We start from the raw sequence: 14284 nt of genomic DNA, 5'->3' as shown, positions 1-14284 counted from the left end.
TATTGGGTGGTGAAGATCGGTGAAGAAGACAAGAGTTGAGATATGCAGAGGAGTTTAAAATTGGGTTATGAATAAGGATGAAGAAGACGATTGCTATTCGTTTTATGGACTATGGTGGGTGGGCTTAGAGTGTAATTTATTAATTATTTTTGGGTGTTTAGAGTGTAATTAATTTTAATACTTGTTTGGAGCAAATTGTGTACTAAAATGCATTGATAAAGACAAAATATTTTTTATAGTCAAAATAATGTTACTCACTCGGTTTTTTAAGGGCCCCTATTTGAGCTTTTGCTATAGGCCTCAATATTGTCCATGATGCCTTTGATATACACATTAGTGGAAAAAAAAATTTATCTACTGCGAAAGATATGCTGCAGTTTTTAGAAGACGCAAAATAAAATAGATTAAAAAAGCGAGGAAAAAAAGGAAAAGGATATATGTTGCGGTTCTTGAAATACCACAGCATATAACACATTATATCCTGCGGTTTTTCAAGAACCAGAACATATACTTATCATTTTAGCCATGTCGCACCAATATGACCTCCGAAACACGATAACAACAACTTGGCTCTGATACCAATTGAAAACAATGCTATATTAGAGTTCGAACAATGTGTTTCAAACTCCAATATTGCCAAGATCGAATGTATGAGGTTTTGTGACAAACAAATTAAGCTATCAATGATATCGATGTTTGTAGGAGAAAGTAATGCAATAAAACGACACAAAAAATTTAACGAGGTTCACCCAACTTAGGCTACGTCCTCCGGTGTGTAGTATCTCTTATATTATCAAAGGAGTTCAAAGAACTCTCAAATATGGAGAATTACAAGAGAAGAGATATAGGCTAGTGTTTGGCTTAGGGTGTATTTTGTGGATGATTACTATGTGTGAATGATAGCTCTCTATTTATAGGAGAGATCTCACTAAGTAACATTAAGTACATTAAAACTATGAATAAATGATAATGAAACATCCCCAAGAACTTGAAGAGTCAAAAACAGCATCCTAGGAGCATTAGAGACATCGCTCGACCAAAGCAGAGGCTCGCTCGGTCGAGCGACCTGGTCGAGCGGGCTACAGGAAGTTTCTGGTTACATTCTTTCTGCTCGCTCGACCCATTCTGAAGCTCGCTCGATCGAGCGAGCTGGTTGAGCGGCACTTCAGTGAGCTTCTAACAGTTTTGCTCGACTTTGCATTGTAGAGCATCTTGATTTAAACCTTTACACTTCTTCATTAAGTCCCATAACTCCCATGATTAACTCATTAATTCATACTTTAATCATCATCATAAACCACAATCATCAAGACTCAACTTAATACACCTACATTAACATACTCATTGGATTCCAAACCCAAGAGTCACACATGAATGCACACACCAAATGTGCACTCAAGCCACACCATTCATAACAGTACTTAGCTTGGTTATTTGCTTCTTGCAATTCCTCGTCATCTTCAAAACCTATGAAATTAATGTATAATTTCTTTTTTTAATTTCTTCAACCTTTAAGTTGTTCAAGTTGTTATATATATGTAGAATCAAATAAATAGGATACTTAAAAATAAGAAGGATAAAAAAAATTAATCTTAGTCACTATATATACAAAAAAAAAGATGTTATATTATAAAGTAAGAACATTTTTTCAAATTTATGACATAGTATCTTTCTTGTGTAACATAGTGACTTTTAAAATTAAGTGTTTTTGACTCGATCGTAACCTTAGATTTATTTTATTTTTTTGAATTCAGTGGTGTAGAATGCTTCTTATCCTTCTGATTTTGAACACCATTTTTATTGGAAACCTCCCTTATATATATATATATATATATATATATATATATATATATATATATATATATATATATATATATATATATATATATATATATATATATATATATATATATATTAAAAAATTAGGTATGGTCCCATTGATTTCATAATGAATGGCTAGAAACACTATCACCTTTTTCTATTTAAGACAAGCCAAAATCTCAACTCCCACTCAACTAAGAACCAATTCAGACATAAACTCTCCCTCTTTCCTACAACTTCTTCTCTTTCAACTTCTTTTGCTAGCATTAACCATGGTGATGCTCAAGAGCCTTTCAGCATCCATGAATGCGAAAATCTCCGGTACCGGAGACGAAATTATTGTTCTTGGACATGGTTTTGGTGCAAATCAATATCTTTGGGAAAAAATAGTTCCATCCCTAGAACAAAAACATCAAGTTGTTTTGTTTGATTGGAATTTTTCTGGTAATTTTAATGATAAAGTTCAAAGTAATAATAGTTTTGATGCTATTAAGTATGATTCTTTATATGCTTTTGCTGATGATTTGTTGAGTTTGATGGATGAAATGAATATAAAATCATGTGTTTTTGTTGGACATTCTATGTCTGGTATGATTGGCTGCATTGCTTCCATTAAGAAGCCTCAACTTTTTAAGAAGCTTATTCTCATTGGAGCATCTCCTAGGTAAGTAATTCATCATATTCTTTATTTTTTTTTCTATTTTTAATTCAATTTATTATTTTTTTTTTCTTTAAATTGATGGCCTTTTAGGGTTTCTTAAGTTATACCATTCAACAAAATTATCAGTTGATCTAATAGTTGAGACTTTCATTTTCGTCAAATTAATTCTCACCATTTATATTACAAATGATTAATTATTGAAATTACCTTAATCCAAAAATAATTAGTTATTCAGTTGAGGAATTACGTACTCTTTAACTTTTTTTACTATAATTAATTTAATTTGCAACATAAGCTTAAGTAGAAAGTTAAAGCTCTTTAAGATTGAAATCATCAATCTACCACTATTTAAATTTCTTACATTAAAAAATAGAAAATTTGATTTCACTTGTTAACACTAACACTCTACAATACTATATGCACTTTAAAACGGTACAATTATAAGGGGTGTAAATAAAATTAACTAATACTCCACATTTTATTATTAATACCAAAAAGTATTTGTAGCTTAATAGATAAAATATCTGCATGTAAAGTACAGAGTTTAGGGTTCAATTTTTACTGGGCGTAGGTATTAATTGGGAGTTTCTTGACTGCGCACATTTCTCTTTACTCCCTCCTTGAGAGAGCAGGTATGATTTGTTCGTATCTTTCAAGAAAAAGAAAAAACCCCCACCCGGACCCTACCTTGTGTGGGATTTTCGTGACCATATAGGGACTTAAATAAATTTTATTCAGTTTATTGGTAAAATAACGATATTAATTATTAAAAATACCCCACATAATTTTTAATGGTTATTTAAAATTTTATACCCCTTAAAATAGCTTCTGGAACATCATATAATTTTTATAATATTTTATTCGGACTCAAATAATTTTAAACCTATTTTATTCTATTTATCGATAAAATGTCTATACAAAATAATAAAACATCATACATGACTTTTATAAGTTCAAATGGCCTAATAAACATGTTATATGACTTCTGGAACTTTGGTATAATTTATAAAATAAATTATTAATTATTTACTAATTTATTAAATTAATAGAAAATATTTATTTATTAAAAGGTGTAATATTGTTAATTAAATTTGGGTAAAAATAGACCTATATCAAAAATTTATAATTATATTAATAACCTACTGCCTCATAGTATAAAATAAGTTTAAATTAGATAGTTTATAAATTTTACGGATTTAAGATACCATTTAAACTACTTTTACCCTTTTTCATTTTATTATTAGTCATTTTAATTTTTAAGAGAATTTTATATGGAAATTAGGAACAATTGATATGTTAGAAAATTATCTAACTTTCAAAGAGAGATTTAAAGGTAAAATAATAAATCATGATAAAAAAAATTCTTATGTTTCCAATTTCAAAAGCAAATACTGTATTAAAAATCAGATTCTTTCTCGTATAAAGCGCTTAAGGCTACATATATATATATATATAATGAGAAGGATGTTGAAAATGAGAAAGGTAAGAAGGACTTTAAACCCTTGATTTCACTAAAATAAAAAAATTTATGGTCACGATTGAGCCAAAAACACATAATTGTAAAAGTAACTATGTTACACAGAAAAGTAACTATGACATAAATTTTTAGAATGTTCATACTTTATAACATAGTATCCTTTTTTGTATATATAGTAACAAAAAAAATCAAACAAAAATCGTTGTCATCCTTTTTATTTTAAAATTTTTCTTATTTGATAGTAGTAATTTAGATAAGAAGGATGAGAAAAATTTTTATTTAAATATTCAATTAAATGTCTAAGAGAATCATCTTAGATTAATGAAGGTTTTAATGCTCTTAATTAATCTATTCGTTTTGGCATAAATTGGATAAACTGTTGTTCGTTTTTGTTGAACCTTTATCATTATGATCTCTTGCTTATTTCAAAATTTTAAATAACTTAGAAACAAAGAATTTATTATATGTTTTTGCATCTTATTAAAAATGGTTATTATCATAAAGTATATTTTGTCGATTTTTATGTGAGTAGCATAAAATATGATAACTAGCTAATTTAATAATTTAAAATTTTGTAAATTAAAGATTGTGATAACTAATGCCGTGATTGCCGGTTCTGTCTAAACAATTAATAAAGATTCTATGAAAATCCTTTCAAATAAAAAGTTTCTATAAAATTCAATTTATGTTTGGCTATCACTTCAAATTTCTCTTTGTTCTCAAAAAAAAAATTGAGTAAATTTTGTATGTACTTAATTTACGATAAAATAATGTACATTAATTTTAATATTCGCTTAATTTAAATCACTTGATTTTATTTATTTTTTAAATAGAAAGATATATATTTTTTAGTACGAACTAAGTGCATACGAGACTTTTACTTTATTTTCAACTAAGAAAAACAAATTAAAATGAATAACCAATATATATATAAGTAGTGTGAAACATTGGGATAATGACCATTACAACAAATATTTAAGTAAGTTGAAAAAAATTAATATTATTATACACAAATTTGTTGCAGGCTATAAATTAAAGTTAAAAATTAGTTGTCATAATTTTATTAAACAAGAAAAAGTTGGCTTATCGCATTCCCAAAAAAAAAGGAGTATTTTAATGGAAGGTCGTCCTTCTATGTCTAGAAAAATTTTCTTGTGTGATGCAAAATGCATTAAGAATGAGGACAATTCTTTACTTTTTGCCTTGTAATAAAAGCTAAAAACAACTATTTAATAATTAGCAAGTGGCACAGATTTATTCAATGAAAAGTTATTTCTATCCACTTGTTTTTTTCCTTTGAATAATGTTAGAATTATTCAAAACTTCTCAAAAATACAACAAAATATATATATATATATATATATATATATATATATATATATATATATATATATATATATATATATATATATATATATATATTAATTTCATGGAAAAAATCCACAAATTACATCCATTAGTCTCAATTTGAGGATAAACCCTTTTTCAAAAAATAAAATCACTACTAAAATTTGCAGTTTTAAGTAAGACATTCACTAACCATTTTTTTTAAATACTGTCAATTAGAAATGGTCATGTCTAGAACGGAACCTATTAGACTCATCTCAAATCCGTCGGTATTTTAAATTTTGGGTTTAATTATTTGAGATCTTATAAATTTGGGATTGAGTCTGGATCTAATAAAAGGTTTTGGGTTAGGATCTAGGGCCTTAAGACCCAGACCATATCTTCGGACTCATTTACGTCCCAAATCATATCTCCAGACTCATTTAAATCCAGACCCGCTAAATCCGGTACACACTCGTCAGACCTGATATAGACCTAACCAATTAAACAATTTAAAATCAATTTTAAATTTGTTTTAAAACCTATTTTCATAGTGATTTAGACTTAATTTAGACTTATGTACAACATGTACACTCATTTTAGTACAAATAAAACCTTTAAATTGTAAAATTATTAAGTTCATGAATCATTGAACTAAGACCTTTTTAGGACCATATGCCCATTAGACTCGACAGGTTTGAGTTTGGATTTAAATCTTTCAGATCCTAAGTTTTCGAGACCGAAAATGAGTCTACTAAAAATTATTTGGTATGGGTCCAAGCCTAGTTGAACTCAATCTAGACCCGATCCATGACCATCCATAATAGTATTGCTCCTTCTGTTTCCTATTGATATGCTTGTAAGAAATATGTAGGATAAATTTTTAAAAAATTAAATCTTTGTCTTTATTACACTCCTTGTTGTTTGGTAACCGCAACTATTATACACAAGCTCTGATGTCAGCTTTTGGACACTCTATTTGTAGTTTTTAGCCACCTTGAATGGATGGAAGTCATCATCATAATCCATCCCTTCACATGCTTCTTACATCATCTCAAACAAGCTTTATCTAATTTATACTATTTTGTACTCTTTGAATTGTATCAAAAATAAATTAGTATATTTTTAAGAAAATAGTAATAAATAAAGAGAGAAAATGAATTATGTAGATGAAATTAACAGAAAATTAAAATGTATGAATGAGATTAAAAGAAAGTGATAGACCATTGTCTAAAAATAGAAATAATGCAAATTAAATAAGACGGTTTAAAATAGAAAATGATGTAAATACAATGGGGCGGAGGGAGTTCTTGCTACATACCTTTTCACACTTTCAACTTTACAGATAACAGAATCATAGACTAGTCTAGCGGTTAGAAGTTGCTCTTTTCATCATTTTAATAAGTATGATGTGATTCTTACAACCTATGTGAAAGATTAATTCTTTCTTCTCCCTTGCTAATGATTATTCTCTAGCATACTTCCATATTAAAAAAAAAAAGTTATATACTCGTATGTTTTTCCCTGCTATAAAACTATACTCAGATATCATAAAAATTCAAGGTGTATAAAATAAGAAAAATAAATAAAAATGTATATGAGAAATAAAATACAAATTATGCATGTGAAATTATAACCAAATCTATAACTATTACTAAAACAAAACACGCTGATATCGTTGTTATTTAATATTGCTTACGTGTTACAACCTCAACAAAACTTTTTCCTCCAGAACTTAATGATGATGTCATTATGACTAATATTTATCTCTTTGACTTTATTACTTTCTAACTATGCCTATAATATCATCCATATTAATTAATATTATACTTTTTAGGTCACATCATTTAATGTATTACAAACCATGTATTTTATTTCATTTTTTCAATTAATTATAAAATCTTATTAATTTTATTTATTAAATGAGTATTATTTAAGTGTATTGGATATTTTGAGATGGTTAAAAGATAATATACTTTTATTAAGATTTTTTTATTAATACCATTAGTTACTTAAATGCAATGCTTAATATAATACTCCCTCCGAACCAATTTAGATGTCTCATTTGCTTGGACACGGTTATTAAGGATGGTGTAGGGTCCATTAAAAAGGGTAAGTAGTAAAGGGTAATTAGTGAAGAGTAAGTAGTGAAGGGTAGTTGGGTAAGTAAGGTATATGGGAGTATATTCGTAATTACTTGTGTGAACTAAGGATATTTAGATAAAAAAAATTGACAAAAATAGAAATGAGACAACTAAAAAGACTTTGCCAAATAAGGAAATGGGACAACTAAATTGGTTCGGAGAGAGTAATATTTAGGTTGTAACTATCTTTATGCAAGCCACTTATATTTTTTTATTTCAAACAAATTATTTTGTTTGTTTAAAATTTTATAAAATAATTTTACATAAATATTTATGTTAAATTTGAGTTTGACGTGTGTAATTAATAGTTGTAATATTTTATATAATTAATTTAATATAAATTTTGTTAGCATATGTTATTTTTTAAAAAATACTCATAATTTTGTATTGTATGCTTGATGTACGAACCATTTGCCCTTTTATTCAAAATAAACAAATACAAGTAAAAATAAATTATACTAAATATATTTATAATCAATTTTTTTGTCTTTTGTTGTGATTTATTTGTCATGAACCAACTTTTTATAATCATCTATGCACACAATGCAAAGTATGATACAAATCTTACAATGTATATAATGCATACAACTATTCACAATGAAATAAGATATAATTATAATGTTAAATTAATTTCTTAAAATTTTAATTTCTTAATTGAAATAAATATATCGAAAAATTTAATAAAATCGTACGCACGGGCACTATTTAGTAAGATATATATAGAATTCAATAGAACATACTTAATGAGAACATATAATAAGTTTCATGAGGCGGAGGCTGAATTCATAGCACATTTAAGAACACATATATATAGACGGTAGAGTAGAGTTCAGGTGCGAATAATACTTTTATGTGAAGTGTGCCAACTTTTTAATGTCAGGTAAAAAAGTGTTACTTTCGTTATTTTGTTTTTTGGAATTTTTATGATTGAAAAAATAACACTTTTTAATGTAAAAGTAACAGTTTTTGACAATTAAGTGTAGAATGATTATAAAGTTTTCACAAAAATTAAGATGTTAAATTGTTGATATAATTTTATAGGTACATAAACACAGAAGATTATGAAGGAGGGTTTGATGAAGCAGAAATTAAGCAAATCCTAACAACAATAGAGTCGAATTTCGAGCAATGGGTTACAGCTTTTGCTCCAATAGCAGTAGGAGGAGATCCCATTACAAGTGAAATATTTGAGAACACAATAAAGAAAATGAGACCAGAAGTAGCCCTAGCTGTTGCTAAGATTATATTCTTGGGTGATTATAGGAATGTTCTTGAGAAAGTTGAAACACCATGCACAATCATAAACACAATCAATGATGTGGTTGCTCCTTCATTTGTGCCTCATTACATGCAGAAGAAGATGGTTAATGCTAAAACACGAGTCGAATTTATGGATGTTAATGGACATTTCCCTCATTTGACTGCCCATGATAAGCTCCTTAATTTGCTTAGCAAGGTGCTCGATTCTTAATTATTAAATAATTAACACCGTGTTTGGTTAGAGATAAATAAAAGAAAAAAAAAACAAGAGGGATTTGAAAGGATGGGATCCCTTGTTTGGATAACAAAAAAGAGGGGAGGAATTTGGAGGTGAAGGATTTAAAAGAAAAATATGGATAAATTCGTTAAGAATACAATTTCTGTTAAAATGGAAAACACTTATTTTTCTTCATTTTCATTTATATTTTGGTATTCTTTTTTTTTTTACCTCTCCTTTTCCTTTCTCTTTCTTCTCTTCCCTTCATTTTCTTTTATTTTTTAATTTGCTATCCAAACATAGTATTAAAGATGGGTTGATTAGTATAAATAAATCTTATTAGGTTGGCTATTCTAATGAATTTATGTAGGTTGTAAAGTTGAATGCAAGAAAACGTTTGTCAATTTCTGTAGTTTGCACTTAGGTTAGTGGCAAACTTGGGGCTGTGACAAAAAAGAGTTAAATTTGGTATGTATACACTGAACCAAATTAGGGTAAGTAGTAGATAGGGAGTTTGCAACTTTTGGTTTGAACTTTGTTTCTTTCAAAAATGTATTTTCTATGTTAAGTGGAATTATATGTTTTGTTAATGCAAGGCTTAATATGTGCTAATATGTTACTATTGTTAATCTCGTCAAATACTAATTTTAGATGGTTTATTTCTTCCCTCCTCTTATTCTAATTGGATTTTAGAAGCGCCCTAGGCCAAACGAAAAAAAATGAGCCCCTCGTACATTTTTCAAACGTATACTATATCAAAAATGAAAAATCTATAAAATTATGTTAATCAGTGGCGGACCCAGAGGGGTGCAAGGGGGGGCAGTGGACCCCCCAATCTTAAAAAATTAAATCCGCTTTTTTTAAAAAAAAAAAAAAAATTTAAAAAAAATTGAAAAGAAGCGTTTGGAGGCGGAACCGCGGAAGAAAGAGAAACCCAGAAACAAACCCTAAATTTCCTCATTCGATCATTCCTGCCTTTTCCTCTTCGTCTTCGCTTCATCGCTCATCTTCGTCTGACGGTCTGAGCTTCGTCAATGGTGACTTGGTGAGCTTCTTGACCTTCGTCTTCGCTTAATCGCTTCGTCTTCGTCTTCGTCTGAGACTCTGAGTGTTCGACACTTCGACTGTCAATCTTTCCTCAATCTTCTTCCTGCTCTTCTCCTTGCTGACGAAGTGACGAGTGACGACGCCGGTCGCCGGCTCTAACCCTCTGTTTAAGTACAGTCCCGTGTCCCGTCGTCTTCCCGAGTTACCATTGAAGGTAGTCAGGTACGCTGTACGCAGTTTCTCACTTTCTCTTAACTTAATTTTATTAATTTTGTTAATTATCTTATTCTTTTGTTGATTATTCTCTTATGAAAATTCTAAATTTGGATTGTTTTGGGTGAATTGCAACATAATTTGTTGTTTTTTCAACAAAATTATGACGTTTTTTGCAATGGCCAATGGGTAGTGAGATTATTGCTGTATTGTATTGGAATTATGACGTTTTTCAACATAATTTGTTGTTGATTATTCTCTTATGAACTGATTTTTGGTAAGTGAGATTATTGCATTGGAATTATAAAATTTGATGTGGGTTTATAAACTGATTTTTGCATTGGAATTATGAGATTATTGCATTTGGTAAGTGAGATTATTGAATTATGAGTCATATTTTTAATTTAATTAGGAAATGTCAAGTAATTCAAGTTCACCTTGTTCGAAAAAGTCAAAAGTAAAGGGAAGACAACCCGATCTTCGTGAATTATTGTTTAAAAGAATGAAATCCCAACAAACATCTAACGAAGGCAATGAATCTTCTCCTTTAAGTTCCCCTCTAAGTCCTCCTTTAAGTTCCCCTCCAAGTGAAGATGTTAATATGGAAGTAGGTGGTTCAAGTAGTTGTGATGAACCATTGGATGATGAATGGGTGTATGATGTTGAACTTCTTCCTCATGACCCGGGATTGAGGAAAAACATAATGGATTATCCCCCTAATGAAAGAAATCCGGTTAGGAGAGCATATATTCTCAAAAAACCTTGCCAACCAAAAACACATGATTTCCCTCAAAGAGATATCTCCGGTAGGTTACGCCGTTTTAGTTTGAATTGGTTCAAAAAATGGGATTGGCTTGAATATAGTGTTGAAATGGATGCCGCATTTTGTTTTGTTTGTTATTTGTTCAAGAGGGATGTTGAAATTAACAAGGGGGGTGATGCATTTGTTGTCGGAGGGTTTAGAGCGTGGAGTAAACCTGATAGGCTTGAGAAGCATGTTGGAGGAATTAAAAGTGCTCATAATATTGCTTATGAGAAATATGTGAATCTAAGAGATGCAAAGAAGACATCAATTGAATTTGTATTTGATAATGCGAGTGAGGTTCAAATGAACGAATATCATATTCGTTTGAATGCATCCTTAACTTGTTTGAGATTTCTTTTGGGCCAAGGTTTGGCATTCCGGGGACATGATGAAAGTGAGGAGTCATATAGTAGAGGTAACTTTCTTGAGCTTTTGAAGTGGTTGGGGGGGAAGGTTGAGGAAATAGGAAAATATACTTTCCAAAATGCACCCAAAAATTGTCAATTAACATCTCCCAAAATTCAAAAAGACATTATCACTTGTTGTGCAAAAGAGACTACTAAGCGCATAATAGAAGAGGTTGGTGATGGTTACTTTTCTATTTTGGCCGATGAATCAAGTGATGTGTCTCAAAAAGAACAACTAGCTCTTGTTTTGCGGTTTGTTAATAGAGAAAATGGATCGGTAGTGGAACGCTTTTTAGGCATTCTACATGTGGGTGATACTACCGCTTTGTCTCTTAAAAATGCCATTATGTCCTTGCTTATGGAACATTCATTGAGTCCTTCCATGATAAGAGGTCAAGGGTATGATGGGGCAAGTAACATGAGGGGTGAAAACAATGGCCTCAAGACTTTGATTATGAATGATACTCCAAGAGCCTATTACATTCATTGTTTTGCTCATCAACTTCAACTAACTCTAGTTGCGGTTGCTAAAAAGAATGTTAATTGTACTTGGCTTTTTGACGTACTTGCAAACTTGTTAAATGTGGTGGGAGCTTCTTGTAAGAGAAGAGACCTTATTCGAAAAAACCAAGCTCAAGTAGTGGCTCAAGCTTTGGAAGTGGGGGAAATTGAAAGTGGATCGGGTTTGAATCAAGAACGTGGTTTGAGTAGGCCGGGAGATACACGTTGGGGATCTCATTACAAGTGTCTAATAAGTATCATCAACTTGTTTCCTTCAATTGTTAAAGTGCTTGAGGAGATTGGAGAAAATGGCTCTCCGGATGATAAGCTCAAAGCTCAAGTTGTTTTAGGATCTTTGGAGTCCTTTGATTTTATTTTTATGGCTCATTTCATGTTGACTATTTTTGGCTACACTAATGATTTATGTGTTGCTTTACAAAGAAAGGAACAAGATATTGTGAATGCCATTAGCCTTGTTAAAAGTACAACGAATGTGTTGCAAAAGATGAGGGATCAAGGATGGGATAGTCTCTTAGACAAAGTCATTTTATTTTGTACTAAACACGAGATTGATGTTCCATCTATGGATGCTCAATATGTACCTCAAGGAAGATCAAGACGTTTTGCTAAACAAGCAACAAATCTACATCATTTTCGCGTTGACATTTTTTTGGAAGTAATTGATTTGCATCTTCAAGAGATTGATAACCGTTTTAATGAGAAGAACATGGAGTTACTTACATGCATGGCTTCCCTGAGTCCTAGAGGTAACTTTTCATCTTTTGATAAAGAGAGGATACTTAAACTTGCTTCTTTATATCCCGAAGAGTTTTCATGTTTTGATTTAACGGCTCTTGATCTTCAACTTGATGTCTTCTTGGATTCTATGCAAAATGATGAAAGATTTCATGATTTGCAAGATATCAATTCTCTTTCCATGATGCTTGTTAAAACAAGGAGACATGAGACTTTTCCTCTTATACATTTGCTAATCAAGTTGATGTTGATTCTTCCTGTTGCTACGGCAAGTGTAGAAAGAGTGTTTTCCGCAATGACGTTTGTCAAAAATAAGTTGAGAAATAGCATGGGTGATCAACTAGTGAATGATTGTTTGGTTACTTACATTGAGAAGGAAGTGTTTCTACAAGTTTCTGATGAAAAGATTATTGATCGCTTTAAAAATATGAAAACTCGAAGGATGAATTTGTAATTTTTATTTGAACGCTTGTATTTTTTTTTTTAATATTTTGGATTGTAAAACTTTTAACATCGGATTTGATATTGTAAATTGTAATTTTCTATTTTTCTTGTATTTTTCTATTTTTCTTTAAAAAAAAAATTATTCGAACGACGTGACGTTCGGATTTTGCCCCCCCAAATTGAAATTCCTGGGTCCGCCACTGATGTTAATCAAAATGTTTTATGGTTAGTAAAAATGGTTCTTCGGCATTAATAATGTCATGTTGAGAAATATAGCGCGTTTTATGGTTAATAAAACTTACCAACAAAAATAGGATAACTAAGAAATTAAGAGTAAAAAAAAAAGAATATAAAGGAAAACTCTGAGAAACTCAATAAAAGAGAAGAAGTATGTTAAAATGGCAAAATATATATTGCGTGACAACGGAAACAAGATCGATGAAACAATAATGAAACAATAAAGAAATTCAATGCAAACAATAAAAAAAAACACCAGAAATTCAATATGGTTCATTATCAATGTGATAGCTACATCCACCGGCACCGAGATCGAACAATTTCACTATGAACCACAAAGAATTACAAGATGAATCAAGAATCTCCCTCACAAATTATAGTGACTCTCTTGTGATCTCTCTCAATTTGTTATTAAAAGCCTTAACCCTAATATGGGAGTACTTATATGAATCCCAAGAAAAAGAGGTTATTGCTAAATTAATCAAAATAACCGTCAAACTTCTGTGCGAAAAATTAACTCCTCGCAAAACCGCAAGAAGCGACGAGTCGTCGCCCATGAGCAGGGACTCGTCGCCAGTCCACTGAATTTTTAGGCCCTTTCCTTTTAAAGATGTTCTCTCACATAAGGCTCTTTCCTTTTAAAGATGTTCTCTCACATAAGGCCATTTTCTTATCTGATTTCTAGTATAAAAAATTAGGCCCTGGATAATTGCCCCTTGGGCCTACCCAAGGGTCAGCCTTGTTTGTAGATTCATAAACATGGTATATAATGTTTAATAACAATTACAATCTATGGTATAGTTGTGAAATCAGGTCATAGAACCAAATTCGATTGATTAAATTTTTCCCTTGATTCATTTATCTCTTTTAAAAATAACTCTTTAACCCTTAAACATCTTTTGTTAAATTATTTAATTTTCACTAATTCATTAAACATTAATTATCACCTACTTATTGTATATCAATAA

General features: G+C 30.2%; 2 protein-coding genes across 2 annotated transcripts; both read left to right on the top strand.

Moving 5' to 3' along the window:
- The first annotated feature begins 2002 nt into the window (after nucleotides 1-2002).
- LOC130824566 (strigolactone esterase D14-like) lies at nucleotides 2003-8978 on the top strand. Its single transcript, XM_057689623.1, has 2 exons — nucleotides 2003-2485; nucleotides 8471-8978. Exons 1-2 carry the CDS (start codon nucleotides 2094-2096, stop codon nucleotides 8898-8900), a joined length of 822 nt encoding a protein of 273 aa, XP_057545606.1. The 5' UTR covers nucleotides 2003-2093; the 3' UTR covers nucleotides 8901-8978.
- A 1603-nt stretch (nucleotides 8979-10581) lies between these two features.
- Nucleotides 10582-13901, top strand: LOC130823322 (uncharacterized). Its single transcript, XM_057687940.1, has 4 exons — nucleotides 10582-10899; nucleotides 11077-12219; nucleotides 12385-12825; nucleotides 13608-13901. Exons 1-4 carry the CDS (start codon nucleotides 10582-10584, stop codon nucleotides 13899-13901), a joined length of 2196 nt encoding a protein of 731 aa, XP_057543923.1.
- Nucleotides 13902-14284: the final 383 nt, after the last annotated feature.

The sequence above is a fragment of the Amaranthus tricolor genome, chromosome 9 (genome assembly GCF_026212465.1).
Source record: "Amaranthus tricolor cultivar Red isolate AtriRed21 chromosome 9, ASM2621246v1, whole genome shotgun sequence".
NCBI lineage: Eukaryota > Viridiplantae > Streptophyta > Magnoliopsida > Caryophyllales > Amaranthaceae > Amaranthus > Amaranthus tricolor.
This window is presented reverse-complemented; position numbering and strand designations above follow the sequence as displayed.